Source organism: Onychostruthus taczanowskii, unplaced genomic scaffold, assembly GCF_017590055.1.
Source record: "Onychostruthus taczanowskii isolate IOZ18803 unplaced genomic scaffold, ASM1759005v1 scaffold382, whole genome shotgun sequence".
NCBI classification, from domain to species: Eukaryota; Metazoa; Chordata; class Aves; order Passeriformes; family Passeridae; genus Onychostruthus; species Onychostruthus taczanowskii.
In genome coordinates, this window is record NW_024501260.1 from 15,475 (window position 1) to 30,926 (window position 15,452).

General features: G+C 42.0%; 1 protein-coding gene across 1 annotated transcript in view; it reads left to right on the forward strand.

Moving 5' to 3' along the window:
- The first annotated feature begins 7,088 nt into the window (after positions 1–7,088).
- LOC121339953 (voltage-dependent calcium channel gamma-7 subunit-like) overlaps positions 7,089–15,452 on the forward strand; it is a 12,710-nt gene continuing 4,346 nt past the window's right edge. Inside the window, exons 1-4 of the mRNA XM_041412235.1 lie at positions 7,089–7,095; positions 8,000–8,086; positions 9,673–9,851; positions 15,373–15,442. Coding sequence (XP_041268169.1) covers positions 7,089–7,095; positions 8,000–8,086; positions 9,673–9,851; positions 15,373–15,442 — 343 coding nt within the window. The remainder of the gene's footprint in view (positions 7,096–7,999; positions 8,087–9,672; positions 9,852–15,372; positions 15,443–15,452) is intronic.

Consider the following 15,452-nt stretch of genomic DNA (forward strand, 5'->3'; position numbering starts at 1 on the left):
CTGGTTTGGACTGGAGGGAACTGGTTTGGACTGGTTTATACTGGTTTGGACGGGGACGGACTGGTCTGGGTTGGTTTGGGCTGGTTTATACTGGGAGGGACTGGTTTGGACTGGTCTGAACTGGTTTGGACTGGTTTATACTGGTTTGGACTGGGATGGACTGGTCTGGGTTGGTTTGGACTGGTTTATACTGGGAGGGACTGGTTTGGACTGGGAGGGACTGGTTTGGACTGGTTTATACTAGTTTGGACTGGGACGGACTGGTCTGGGTTGGTTTGGACTGGTTTATACTGGGAGGGACTGGTTTGGACTGGGAGGGACTGGTTTGGACTGGTTTATACTAGTTTGGACTGGGACGGACTGGTCTGGGTTGGTTTGGACTGGTTTATACTGGGAGGGACTGGTTTGGACTGGAGGGAACTGGGAGGGACTGGGGGGAACTGGTTCATACTGGTTTATACTGGTTTGGACTGGTTTATACTGGGGTTGTCTGGTTTAGAGTGGGAGGGACTGGTCTGGACTGGTTTGGACTGGTTTATACTGGTTTGGACTGGTTCAAACTTGTCCGGATTGGTTTGTACTGGGAGGGACTGGACTGGACTGGTTTGGAAGGGCTCAGACTGGTTTGGACTGGTTTATACTGGGAGGGACTGGGAGGAACTGGTTTGGAGGGGCTGGGACTGGTTTGGATTGGTTTATACTGGTTTGTACTGGGGGGGGACTGGTCTGGACTGGTTTATACTGGGAGAGATGGGTCTAAACTGGTTTGGACTGGGAGGGACTGGTTTGTACTGGGAGGGACTGGACTAAAGTGGTTTGGACTGGTTTATATTGGGAGGAACTGGTTTATACTGGTTTGGACTGGTCTGGGCTGGTCTGGGTTGGTTTGGACTGGTTTATACTGGTTTGTACTGGGAGGAACTGGTCTAAAGTGGTTTGGACTGGTCTGGACTGGGAGGAACTGGTTTGAACTGGGAGGAACTGGTCTAAAGTTTTGTTTCATATTGGGATGGGTTGGTTTGGACTGGTTTGGGTTGGTTCAGACTGGTTTATACTGGGAGGGACTGGTTTGTACTGGGAGGAACTGGTCTAAAGTGGTTTGGACTGGTCTGGACTGGGAGGAACTGGTTTGAACTGGGAGGAACTGGTCTAAAGTTTTGTTTCATATTGGGAGGAACTGGTTTGGACTGGTTTGGGTTGGTTCAGACTGGTTTATACTGGGAGGGACTGGGAGGAATTGGTTTGAACTGGTCTGGACTGGACTGGGCTGGTTTGGACTGGTTTATACTGGGAGGAACTGGTTCGGACTGGTTTATACTGGTTTGGACTGGGAGGAACTGGTTCGGACTGGTTTATACTGGTTTGGACTGGGAGGGACTGGTTTGGACTGGTCTGGACTGGTCTGGGTTAGGTTCAGGACTGGTTTATACTGGTTTGAACTGGGAGGGACTGGTCTGGACTGGTCTGGGTTGGTTCGGACTGGTTTATACTGGTTTATACTGGGAGGGACTGATCGGGGTTGGTTCGGACTGGTTTATACCGGTTTATACTGGTTTGAACTGGGGGGAATTGGGAGGAACTGGTTTGGACTGGGAGGAACTGGTTTGGACTGGTTTATACTGGGAAGGGCTGGTTTAAATTTGGGACTTTTGGGGGGAAAATTTGGAATTTTGGGGGGGGAAATTTTGGATTTTTGGGGGGAAATTTGAGATTTTTGTGGGGAAAAATTCTGGGTTTTTTGGGGGGAAATTCTGAATTTTTGGGCAAGACCCAAAATTTAACCCCAAATAATCCCAAAATTCCTGCAAATCCAACCCCAAAAATCTGCCAAATTCCCCCCCAAAGTCCCCCAAATTCAACCCCAAAATTCCCCAAAATTCAACCCCCAAATTCCCCAAAATTTCACCTGAATTCCCCCCAAATTCAACCCCAAAAACCCCAAAATTCCCCTCAAATCCGACCCTAAAATCACCCAAAATCCCCAAATTCCCCCAAATTCCTCCAAATCCAACCCAAAAATTCCTCCCAGACTCCCCCAAATCCAATCAAGGACCCTCCCAAACTCCCCCAAATTCCCATAAATCCCCCAAAATCCCCAAATTCCCCCAAATTCCTCCAAATCCAACCCAAAAATTCCTCCCAGACTCCCCCAAATCCAATCAAGGACCCTCCCAAACTCCCCCAAATTCCCATAAATCCCCCAAAATCCCCAAATTTCCCCCAAAATCCCATCGGGACCTCTCCAAATTCCCCCAAACTTCCCCAAAAATCCCAAAATTTCCCCAAATTCTCCCCAAAAATCCCCAATTTTCCCCCCAAAATTCCCCCAGACCCCCCTAAAAAATCCCACCAAGGCTCCCAAAAATCCCAGCACCTCCCCAAAATCCCCCAAAAATTCCCAAAATCCCCCAAAATTTCCCAAAATTTCCCCAAAATTCCCCAAAAATTCCCCCAAAATCGCTCCGGGACCCCCCGAAACTCCCCAAAATCATCCCCAAACGATCCCAAAATTGCCAAAATTCCCCGAAAATTGCCAAAATTCTCCCAAATTTATCCCAAAGTTCCATCCCGGCCGCTTCCCCGCCCACTTTTAACCCCTTCGTGCCCGCATCGCTCTTCAATATCCCCCCAAAACGGTCCCAAAATCCCTCAAAAAATCACCAAAAAATTCCCAAAAACCCTAAAAAAATTCCCCAAAATTCCCAAATTTCCCTCCCTGACTTTTTCCAGCCACTTCCCACTTTTAACCCCTTCACGCCCGCGTCACTCCCCAGACCCCTCCTCACAACCGCCCTCAACCTCTCCCTAAAAACCCTTGAAAATCACCAAAAAATCCCCAAAATTCCTCAAAAAAATCCCAAAAATTCCCCCAAAATTCCCAAAATATTCCCAAAAACTTGCCAGATTTCCCTCCCAGCCACTTCCTCTCCACTTTTAACCCCTTCATGCCCTCGTCTCCCCCACACTCTCCTCACAACCGCCCTCAACTGCTCCTTAAGAACCTCTGAAAATTCCCCAAAAAACTCCAAAAATTTCCCCAAAATTCCCAGAAAATTCCCAAAAACTCCCAAATTTCCTTCTCCCACCCTTCCCAGACACTTCCTGTCCACTTTTAACCCCTTCATGCCCGCATCACTCCAATATACCCCTAAAACCCCCCAAAAATGCAAAAAAAAAAAACCCAAAATCAGGGAAAATTCCCAAAAAATCACCAAAAACTCCCCCGAAAATCCAAAAGAATCCTAAAAACACCTAAAAGATTCCCAAAATATTCCCAAAAACTTCCGAAATTTCCCTTCCCGACCATTGTTGACCCTTTCCCAGCCACTTTTAACCCCTTCGTGCCCGAGTTACTCCCCAGACCCCTCCTCACAACCGCCCTCAACCGCTCCCTAAAAACCCCCGAAAATCCCCAAAGAATCCCCAAAATTCCTCAAAAAAATCCCAAAAATTCCCCCAAAATTCCCAAAATATTCCCAAAAACTTGCCAGATTTCCCTCCCAGCCACTTCCTGTCCACTTTTAACCCCTTCATGCCCTCGTCTCCCCCACACTCTCCTCACAACCGCCCTCAACTGCTCCTTAAGAACCTCTGAAAATTCCCCAAAAAACTCCAAAAATTTCCCCAAAATTCCCAGAAAATTCCCAAAAACTCCCAAATTTCCTTCTCCCACCCTTCCCAGACACTTCCTGTCCACTTTTAACCCCTTCATGCCCGCATCACTCCAATATACCCCTAAAACCCCCCAAAAATGCAAAAAAAAACCCCAAAAATCAGGGAAAATTCCCAAAAAAATCACCAAAAACTCCCTCTAAAATCCAAAAGAATCCTAAAAACACCTAAAAAATTCCCAAAATATTCCCAAAAACTTCCCAAATTTCCCTTCCCGACCATTGTTGACCCTTTCCCAGCCACTTTTAACCCCTTCGTGCCCGAGTTACTCCCCAGACCCCTCCTCACAACCGCCCTCAACCGCTCCCTAAAAACCCCCGAAAATCCCCAAAGAATCCCCAAAATTCCTCAAAAAAATCCCAAAAATTCCCCCAAAATTCCCAAAATATTCCCAAAAACTTGCCAGATTTCCCTCCCAGCCACTTCCTGTCCACTTTTAACCCCTTCATGCCCTCGTCTCCCCCACACTCTCCTCACAACCGCCCTCAACTGCTCCTTAAGAACCTCTGAAAATTCCCCAAAAAACTCCAAAAATTTCCCCAAAATTCCCAGAAAATTCCCAAAAACTCCCAAATTTCCTTCTCCCACCCTTCCCAGACACTTCCTGTCCACTTTTAACCCCTTCATGCCCGCATCACTCCAATATACCCCTAAAACCCCCCAAAAATGCAAAAAAAAACCCCAAAAATCAGGGAAAATTCCCAAAAAAATCACCAAAAACTCCCTCTAAAATCCAAAAGAATCCTAAAAACACCTAAAAAATTCCCAAAATATTCCCAAAAACTTCCCAAATTTCCCTTCCCGACCATTGTTGACCCTTTCCCAGCCACTTTTAACCCCTTCGTGCCCGAGTTACTCCCCAGACCCCTCCTCACAACCGCCCTCAACCGCTCCCTAAAAACCCCCGAAAATCCCCAAAGAATCCCCAAAATTCCTCAAAAAAATCCCAAAAATTCCCCCAAAATTCCCAAAATATTCCCAAAAACTTGCCAGATTTCCCTCCCAGCCACTTCCTGTCCACTTTTAACCCCTTCATGCCCTCGTCTCCCCCACACTCTCCTCACAACCGCCCTCAACTGCTCCTTAAGAACCTCTGAAAATTCCCCAAAAAACTCCAAAAATTTCCCCAAAATTCCCAGAAAATTCCCAAAAACTCCCAAATTTCCTTCTCCCACCCTTCCCAGACACTTCCTGTCCACTTTTAACCCCTTCATGCCCGCATCACTCCAATATACCCCTAAAACCCCCCAAAAATGCAAAAAAAAACCCCAAAAATCAGGGAAAATTCCCAAAAAAATCACCAAAAACTCCCTCTAAAATCCAAAAGAATCCTAAAAACACCTAAAAAATTCCCAAAATATTCCCAAAAACTTCCCAAATTTCCCTTCCCGACCATTGTTGACCCTTTCCCAGCCACTTTTAACCCCTTCGTGCCCGAGTTACTCCCCAGACCCCTCCTCACAACCGCCCTCAACCGCTCCCTAAAAACCCCCGAAAATCCCCAAAGAATCCCCAAAATTCCTCAAAAAAATCCCAAAAATTCCCCCAAAATTCCCAAAATATTCCCAAAAACTTGCCAGATTTCCCTCCCAGCCACTTCCTGTCCACTTTTAACCCCTTCATGCCCTCGTCTCCCCCACACTCTCCTCACAACCGCCCTCAACTGCTCCTTAAGAACCTCTGAAAATTCCCCAAAAAACTCCAAAAATTTCCCCAAAATTCCCAGAAAATTCCCAAAAACTCCCAAATTTCCTTCTCCCACCCTTCCCAGACACTTCCTGTCCACTTTTAACCCCTTCATGCCCGCATCACTCCAATATACCCCTAAAACCCCCCAAAAATGCAAAAAAAAACCCCAAAAATCAGGGAAAATTCCCAAAAAAATCACCAAAAACTCCCTCTAAAATCCAAAAGAATCCTAAAAACACCTAAAAAATTCCCAAAATATTCCCAAAAACTTCCCAAATTTCCCTTCCCGACCATTGTTGACCCTTTCCCAGCCACTTTTAACCCCTTCGTGCCCGAGTTACTCCCCAGACCCCTCCTCACAACCGCCCTCAACCGCTCCCTAAAAACCCCCGAAAATCCCCAAAGAATCCCCAAAATTCCTCAAAAAAATCCCAAAAATTCCCCCAAAATTCCCAAAATATTCCCAAAAACTTGCCAGATTTCCCTCCCAGCCACTTCCTGTCCACTTTTAACCCCTTCATGCCCTCGTCTCCCCCACACTCTCCTCACAACCGCCCTCAACTGCTCCTTAAGAACCTCTGAAAATTCCCCAAAAAACTCCAAAAATTTCCCCAAAATTCCCAGAAAATTCCCAAAAACTCCCAAATTTCCTTCTCCCACCCTTCCCAGACACTTCCTGTCCACTTTTAACCCCTTCATGCCCGCATCACTCCAATATACCCCTAAAACCCCCCAAAAATGCAAAAAAAAACCCCAAAAATCAGGGAAAATTCCCAAAAAAATCACCAAAAACTCCCTCTAAAATCCAAAAGAATCCTAAAAACACCTAAAAAATTCCCAAAATATTCCCAAAAACTTCCCAAATTTCCCTTCCCGACCATTGTTGACCCTTTCCCAGCCACTTTTAACCCCTTCGTGCCCGAGTTACTCCCCAGACCCCTCCTCACAACCGCCCTCAACCGCTCCCTAAAAACCCCCGAAAATCCCCAAAGAATCCCCAAAATTCCTCAAAAAAATCCCAAAAATTCCCCCAAAATTCCCAAAATATTCCCAAAAACTTGCCAGATTTCCCTCCCAGCCACTTCCTAATGGCTGAGATATGGGGGTTTAAAGCGGAAATAAATTGAATTTTTTTGGGGCATTTTTGGGGCTGATTTTTTGAGTCAAGCTCCAAAAATTCATTTTTTGGGGGCTTTTTCGGGGCTGATTCTTGGCAGGGAACTCCAAAAATTCCCAAAAAATTTGGGATTTGTGGGAAAAAAATTTGGGATTTATGGAGAAAAAATTTGGGGTGGATAGGAGAAAAAATGGCCGAGATATGGGGGTTTAAAGCGGAAATAAATTGAATTTTTTGGGGGCTTTTTCGGGGCTGATTCTTGGCAGGGAACTCCAAAAATTCCCAAAAATTTGGGATTAATTTTGGTGTTAATCTGGGTTAATTTTGGGATAATTTTGGGTAATTTTAGATTAATTTGGGGTTGATTTTGGGTTAATTTGGGGATAATTTTGGAATAATTTTGGGATAATTTTGGATTAATTTTGGAATAATTTTGAGTTAATTTTGGATTAATTTTGGGTTAATTTTGGAATAATTTGGAGTTAATTTTGGATTAATTTTGGGTTAATTTTGGAATAATTTTTGGTTCATTTTGGAATAATTTTGAGTTAATTTAATTTTGGGTTAATTTTGGTTTAATTTGGGGTGATTTTAGATTAATTTGGGGTTGATGTTGGGTTAATTTTGGGTGAATTTTGGATTAATTTTGGATTAATTTTGGAATAATTTTTGGTTCATTTTGGAAGAATTTTGGATTAATTTAATTTTGGGTTAATTTTGGTTTAATTTGGGGTGATTTTAGATTAATTTGGGGTTAATTTTGGGAAAATTTTGGGTTAATTTTGGATTTATTTTGGGTTAATTTTGGAATAATTTTGGGTTATTTTTGGTGATATTTTGGGGGCATTTTGGGGGTAATTGAGGTTAATTTTTGGGTTAATTTTGCATTAATTAGTGTTAATTTTGGGTTAATTTTGGAATAATTTTGGGTTATTTTTGGTGATATTTTGGGGGCATTTTGGGGGTAATTGAGGTTAATTTTTGGGTTAATTTTGCATTAATTAGTGTTAATTTTGGGTTAATTTTGGTCTAAACTTGGATTAATTTAAGGTAATTTTTGGGTTAATTCTGGGTTATTTTTGGGTGAATTTTTGTGTAATTTTGGGATAATTTTGGGGATCATTTTGGGTTAGTGTTGGGGTTATTTTTGGGTTCGTTTTGCACTAATTAGTGTTAATTTCGTTAATTTGGGGCCAAATTTGGATTAATTTAAGGTAATTTTTGGGTTAATTTTGGGTTATTTTTGGGTGAATTTTTGTGTAATTTTGGGATAATTTTGGGGATCATTTTGGGTTAATGTTGGGGTTATTTTTGGGTTTGTTTTGCACTAATTAGTGTTAATTTCGTTAATTTGGGGCCAAATTTGGATTAATTTAAGGTAATTTTTGGGTTAATTTTGGGTTATTTTTGGGTGAATTTTTGTGTAATTTTGGGATAATTTCGGGGATCATTTTGGGTTAATGTTGGGGTTATTTTTGGGTTCATTTTGCACTAATTAGTGTTAATTTCGTTAATTGCCAGGGCGGGAGAAGGGGCGCTGCGTGGCCTCCGAATATTTCCTGGAGCCGGAGCTGAACCTGGTGACCGAAAACACCGAAAACATCCTCAGTAATTGGGAATTTGGGGAATTTCGGGGAATTTCGGGGAATTTTTGGAATTTGGGGGAATTTTTGGGGAATTTTTGGGGGGAATTTGGGGAATTTCGGGGAATTTCGGGGAATTTCGGGGAATTTCGGGGAATTTCGGGGAATTTCGGGGAATTTCGGGGAATTTCGGGGAATTTTTGGAATTTGGGGGAATTTTTGGGGAATTTTTGGGGGGAATTTGGGGAATTTGGGGATTTTTGGGGGGATTTTGGGAGAATTACTGGGAATTTTTGGGGGATTTTTGGGGATTTTTTGGAATTTAGGGGGAATTTTGGGGAGAATTTTTGGAATGTTGGGGAAATTTGGGGATTTTTTTTAATTTTGGGGGAACTTTTCAGGCAGATTTTGGGGGAAATTTTGGATTTCGGGGGAATTTTGGGGAAATTGAGCGGAATTTTGGGGAATTTTGGGAGAATTTGGGGGCAATGATTGGGATTTATTGGGAATTTTTTAGGAATTACCAGGAATTTTTGGGGAATTATTGAGAATTTTGGGAGATTTGGTGGGAATTTTGGGGAAATTCGGGGAATTATTGGGGATTTTTAAATTTTTTTTTTTAATTTTGGGGGAATTTTAGAGGAATTTGCTGAATTATTGGGAATTTTGGGGGAATTAATTGGAATTGTGGGGAAATTTTGGGGGGAATTTTGGGGAATTTTTGGAATTTGGGGGGAATTATTGGGAATTTTTAGGTTAATGATGGGGATTTTGGGATGGATCTGGGGAGGATTTGGGGCAAATTTGGGGACAATTTTTGGCTTTTTGGACTTTTTTTCAGTCTGAAAATTCCGTATTTTTGGGGGGAGGTTCCTGAGTGTCTCAGGCTGAATTTGGGGAAATTTTGGGGAAATTTTGGGATGGATTTGGAGAGGAGTTGGGGTGAATTTGGGGGGGATTTGGGGTTGATTTTGGGGTTTTTTTTTGTTTTTTTTCCGTCTGAAAATTCTGGATTTTTTGGGGGAGGTTCCTGAGTGCCTCAGGCTGAATTTGGGGAGAATTTGGCCTGGAAATATCCTGAAGTAGCCCCAAAAATATCCCAAAATTATCCCCAAATAACCCCAAAAATATCCCGAAAATATCCCCAAAATTATCCCAAAAAATCCTAAAATAATCCCAAAAATATCCAAAATAACCCCAAAAATATCACAAACTAAGCCCCAAAATCTCCCCAGAAACCCCAAAATCCCCATTTCTGACCCCAAATTTCCCAAAATGTGCAAATTTGACCCCAAATTTTCCCAAAATCCCTATTTCTAACCCCATTTTTATCCCCGAATTTTCCCAAAATCCCCATTGTTTCCCCCAAAATCCCCATTTTTACCCCCATTTCCCCCCCAAATTTCCCCCAATTTTCCCAGAATTTCCTCAAATTTCCAGAAATTTCCTGGAATTTCCCCCCAAACCCTCCTCAAACTCTCATTTCCCCCCATTTTTCACCCATATTCGCCCCATTTTTCCCCATTTATCCCCCGAATTTCCCCCTTTTTTTCCCATAATTTCCCCAAATTTCCCCGAATTCTCCCCAAATTTCCCCGAATTCTCCCCAAATTTCCCCAATCTCCGGGAATTTCGCGCTCCCAGGGCTGTCTCTGGTGGTGGGGCTGGTTCTCTACATCTCCAGCATCAACGACGAGGTGATGAACCGCCCGGGCGGCTCCGAGCAGTACTTCCAGTACCGCTACGGCTGGAGCTTCGCCTTCGCCGCCTCCTCCTTCCTGCTCAAGGAGGTCAGTCCCAAAAAAATATAATTATCCCAAAAAAAAGGGGTTTTTGGGTGAAAAAATGGAGTTTCTAGGTGAAAAAATGGCGTTTCTAGGTGAAAAAATGGGGTTTTTACGGTAAAAAATGGAATTTTTGGGATAAAAAGGTGAATTTTTACACCCAAAAAGAGTGGGGAAAATCAGGTTTTCGCAAGGAAATCAGGGTTTTCCAAAAAAAGGGGTTTTTGGGTGAAAAAATGGAGTTTCTAGGTGAAAAAATGGGGGTTTTACGGTAAAAAATGGGATTTTTACAATGAAAAATGTGAATTTTTACACCCGAAAAGAGTGGGGAAAATCAGGTTTTCGCAAGGAAATCAGGGTTTTCCAAAAAAAGGGGTTTTAGGGGAAAAATTTGGAAATTTTTTGGTGAAAAAATGTGAATTTTGGGGTGCAAAAAGGGGGTTTCAGGCCTGGCTCTGAGCAGCACTTCCAGCACCGCTCCGGCTGGAGCTTCGCCTTCGCCGCCTCCTCCTTCCTGCTCAAGGAGGTCAGTCCCCAAATAAAATATAATTATCCCAAAAAAAAGGGGTTTTTGGGTGAAAAAATGGAGTTTCCAGGTGAAAAAATGGAGTTTTTGGGTGAAAAAATGGCGTTTCTAGGTGAAAAAATGGGGTTTTTACGGTAAAAAATGGGATTTTTACGATGAAAAAGGTGAATTTTACACCCCAAAAAAGTGCAAAAAAATCACCTTTTACCAAGGATTTGGGGTTATCAAAAAAAGGGGTTTTAGGGAAAAAATTTGGAAATTTTTTGGTGAAAAAATGTGAATTTTGGGGTGCAAAAAGGGGGTTTCAGGCCTGGCTCTGAGCAGCACTTCCAGCACCGCTCCGGCTGGAGCTTCGCCTTCGCCGCCTCCTCCTTCCTGCTCAAGGAGGTCAGTCCCAAAAAACCCCAAAATTCCATCGTTTTGGGGAAAAAAAATGGAGTTTCTAGGTGAAAAAATGGAGTTTCCAGGTGAAAAAATGGAGTTTTTGGGTGAAAAAATGGCGTTTCTAGGTGAAAAAATGGGGTTTTTACGGTAAAAAATGGGATTTTTACGATGAAAAAGGTGAATTTTACACCCCAAAAAAGTGCAAAAAAATCACCTTTTACCAAGGATTTGGGGTTATCAAAAAAAGGGGTTTTAGGGAAAAAAAAAGGGATTTTTTTTTGTGAAAAAATGTGAATTTTGGGGTGCAAAAAGGGGGTTTCAGGCCTGGCTCCGAGCAGCACTTCCAGCACCGCTCTGGCTGGAGCTTCGCCTTCGCCGCCTCCTCCTTCCTGCTCAAGGAGGTCAGTCCCAAAAAAAATATAATTATCCCAAAAAAAAGGGGTTTTTGGGTGAAAAAATGGCGTTTCTAGGTGAAAAAATGGCATTTTTATGGTACAAAATGGGATTTTTACGGTAAAAAAGGTGAATTTTTACACCCAAAAAGAGTGGGGAAAATCAGGTTTTCCCAGGGAAATCGGGGTTTTCCAAAAAAAGGGGTTGTAGGGAAAAAAATGGGATTTTTTTTGGTGAAAAAAAGTGAATTTTGGGGTGCAAAAAGGGGGTTTCAGGCCTGGCTCCGAGCAGCACTTCCAGTACCGCTACGGCTGGAGCTTCGCCTTCGCCGCCTCCTCCTTCCTGCTCAAGGAGGTCAGTCCCAAAAAACCCCAAAATTCCATCGTTTTGGGGAAAAAAAATGGAGTTTCTAGGTGAAAAAATGGAGTTTCCAGGTGAAAAAATGGCGTTTCTAGGTGAAAAAATGGCGTTTTTACGGTAAAAAATGGGATTTTTACCATGAAAAAGGTGAATTTTACACGCCAAAAAGTGCAAAAAATCAGTTTTTCCCCAAGGAAAATCGGGGTTTTCCAAAAAACGGGTTTTAGGGGAAAAATTTGGATTTTTTTTTTTTTTGGTGAAAAAATTGAGGTTTTAGGTGAAAAAATGTGAATTTTGGGGAGTAAAAAGGGGGTTTCAGGCCTGGCTCCGAGCAGTACTTCCAGCACCGCTACGGCTGGAGCTTCGCCTTCGCCGCCTCCTCCTTCCTGCTCAAGGAGGTCAGTCCCAAAAAAAATATAATTATCCCAAAAAAAAGGGGTTTTTGGGTGAAAAAATGGAGTTTCTAGGTGAAAAAATGGCGTTTCTAGGTGAAAAAATGGCATTTTTATGGTACAAAATGGGATTTTTACGGTAAAAAAGGTGAATTTTTACACCCGAAAAGAGTGGGAAAAATCAGGTTTTCCCAAGGAAATCGGGGTTTCCAAAAAAAAGGGGTTTTAGGGAAAAAAAAAAGCGATTTTTTGGTGAAAAAATTGAGTTTTTAAGGTAAAAAAAGGTGATATTTACGTTAAAAAAGGGATTTTTTAATGAGAGAAAATGGGATTTTTGCACCCAAAAACCACAGGAAAATCGGGTTTTCCCAAAACAAGAATTTTAGGTTAAAAAAAGGGATTTTTTGGTGAAAAAATGGGATTTTTACATCCAAAAATGGGATTTTTACTGGAAAAAAATGTGGGGTTTACGTGGAAAAAATGGGATTATTATACCCAAAAAAAAGTGGGGAAAATGAGGTTTTCTGGGGGAAAAAAAAAAAAAAAGGATTTTTGGATGAAGAAATGGGATTTTGGGGTGGAAAAATGTGATTTTTAGGTGAAAAAATGGGGGTTTTACGATGAAAAAGTGATTTTTACATGAAAAAAATGGGATTTTTTAATGTCAGAAAATGGGATTTTTGCACCCAAAAACCATGGGGAAAAATCAGGTTTTCCCAAAGTAGGAATTTTCGGTAAAAAAGGGAAATTTTAGGTGCAAAAAAGGGGATTTTGGGGTGAAAAAATGGGATTTTGGGTAAAAAAAGGGGCTTTGAGGTCAGGGTGGGGGCAGCACTGCCAGCACCGAGTGGTGACAGGTGTGACAGGTGTGACAGAAGTGACACGTGACAGGTGTGACAGGTGTGACAGGTGTGACACGTGACATGTGTGACAGGTGACAGGTGTGACAGGTGTGACAGGTGTGACATGTGACAGGTGTGACAGGTGTGACAGGTGATGGGGTTTTTACGGAAAAAATGGGATTTTTACGATGAAAAAGGTGAATTTTACACCCCAAAAAAGTGCAAAAAAATCACCTTTGACCAAGGATTTGGGGTTATCAAAAAAAGGGGTTTTAGGGGAAAAATTTGGAAATTTTTTGGTGAAAAAATGTGAATTTTGGGGTGCAAAAAGGGGGTTTCAGGCCTGGCTCTGAGCAGCACTTCCAGCACCGCTCCGGCTGGAGCTTCGCCTTCGCCGCCTCCTCCTTCCTGCTCAAGGAGGTCAGTCCCAAAAAACCCCAAAATTCCATCGTTTTGGGGAAAAAAAATGGAGTTTCTAGGTGAAAAAATGGAGTTTCCAGGTGAAAAAATGGCGTTTCTAGGTGAAAAAATGGGGTTTTTACGGTAAAAAATGGAATTTTTGGGATAAAAAGGTGAATTTTTACACCCAAAAAGAGTGGGGAAAATCAGGTTTTCGCAAGGAAATCAGGGTTTTCCAAAAAAAGGGGTTGTAGGGGAAAAAATGGGATTTTTTTTGGTGAAAAAAAGTGAATTTTGGGGTGCAAAAAGGGGGTTTCAGGCCTGGCTCCGAGCAGCACTTCCAGCACCGCTACGGCTGGAGCTTCGCCTTCGCCGCCTCCTCCTTCCTGCTCAAGGAGGTCAGTCCCAAAAAAAATATAATTATCCCAAAAAAAAGGGGTTTTTGGGTGAAAAAATGGCGTTTCTAGGTGAAAGAATGGCGTTTCTAGGTGAAAAAATGGCGTTTCTAGGTGAAAAAATGGCATTTTTTGGTACAAAATGGGATTTTTACGGTAAAAAAGGTGAATTTTTACACCCGAAAAGAGTGGGAAAAATCAGGTTTTCCCAAGGAAATCGGGGTTTCCAAAAAAAAGGGGTTTTAGGGAAAAAAAAAAGCGATTTTTTGGTGAAAAAATTGAGTTTTTAAGGTAAAAAAAGGTGATATTTACGTTAAAAAAGGGATTTTTTAATGAGAGAAAATGGGATTTTTGCACCCAAAAACCACGGGAAAATCGGGTTTTCCCAAAACAAGAATTTTAGGTTAAAAAAGGGATTTTTTAATGAGAGAAAATGGGATTTTTGCACCCAAAAACCACAGGAAAATCGGGTTTTCCCAAAACAAGAATTTTAGGTTAAAAAAGGGATTTTTTTGGTGAAAAAAGGGGATTTTTTGGCGAAAAAATGGAATTTTTACATCCAAAAATGGGATTTTTTTTCTGGAAAAATGTGGGGTTTACGTGGAAAAAATGGGATTATTATACCCAAAAAAAAGTGGGGAAAATGAGGTTTTCTGGGGGAAAAAAAAAAAAAGGATTTTTGGATGAAGAAATGGGATTTTGGGGTGGAAAAATGTGATTTTTAGGTGAAAAAATGGCATTTTTATGGTACAAAATGGGATTTTTACGGTAAAAAAGGTGAATTTTTACACCCGAAAAGAGTGGGAAAAATCAGGTTTTCCCAAGGAAATCGGGGTTTCCAAAAAAAAGGGGTTTTAGGGAAAAAAAAAAGCGATTTTTTGGTGAAAAAATTGAGTTTTTAAGGTAAAAAAAGGTGATATTTACGTTAAAAAAGGGATTTTTTAATGAGAGAAAATGGGATTTTTGCACCCAAAAACCACAGGAAAATCGGGTTTTCCCAAAACAAGAATTTTAGGTTAAAAAAAGGGATTTTTTGGTGAAAAAATGGGATTTTTACATCCAAAAATGGGATTTTTACTGGAAAAAAATGTGGGGTTTACGTGGAAAAAATGGGATTATTATACCCAAAAAAAAGTGGGGAAAATGAGGTTTTCTGGAAAAAAAAAAGGATTTCTTGATGAAGAAAAGGGATTTTGGGGTGAAAAAATGTGATTTTTAGGTGAAAAAATGGGGGTTTTACGATGAAAAAGTGATTTTTACATGAAAAAAATGGGATTTTTTAATGTCAGAAAATGGGATTTTTGCACCCAAAAACCATGGGGAAAAATCAGGTTTTCCCAAAGTAGGAATTTTCGGTAAAAAAGGGAAATTTTAGGTGCAAAAAAGGGGATTTTGGGGTGAAAAAATGGGATTTTGGGTAAAAAAAGGGGCTTTGAGGTCAGGGTGGGGACAGCACTGCCAGCACCGAGCGGTGACAGGTGTGACAGGTGTGACATGTGTGACACGTGACAGGTATGACAGGTGTGACAGGTGTGACAGGTGACAGGTGTGACAGGTGTGACAGGTGACAGGTGTGACACGTGACAGGTGTCACTCAGGTGTGACAGGTGTCACGTGTCTCAGGCATCACTCAGCTGTTACTCAGGTGTGACAGGTGTCACTCAGGTGTCAAATCAGGTGTCACTCAGGTGTGACACAGGTGTTACCGAGGTGCTCAGCTGTCACTCAGCTGTCACTCAAGAGTCACTCAGGTGTCACTCAGCTGTCACAGCTGTCACTCAGGTGTCACTCAGGTGTGACGCAGTTGTCACAGGTACCCCGTCTCTCTCTCCCCAGGGCGCGGGTGTGATGTCGGTGTACAGCTGTCACTCGGGTGTCACTCAGCTGTCACTCAGCTGTCACTCAGGTGTCACAGG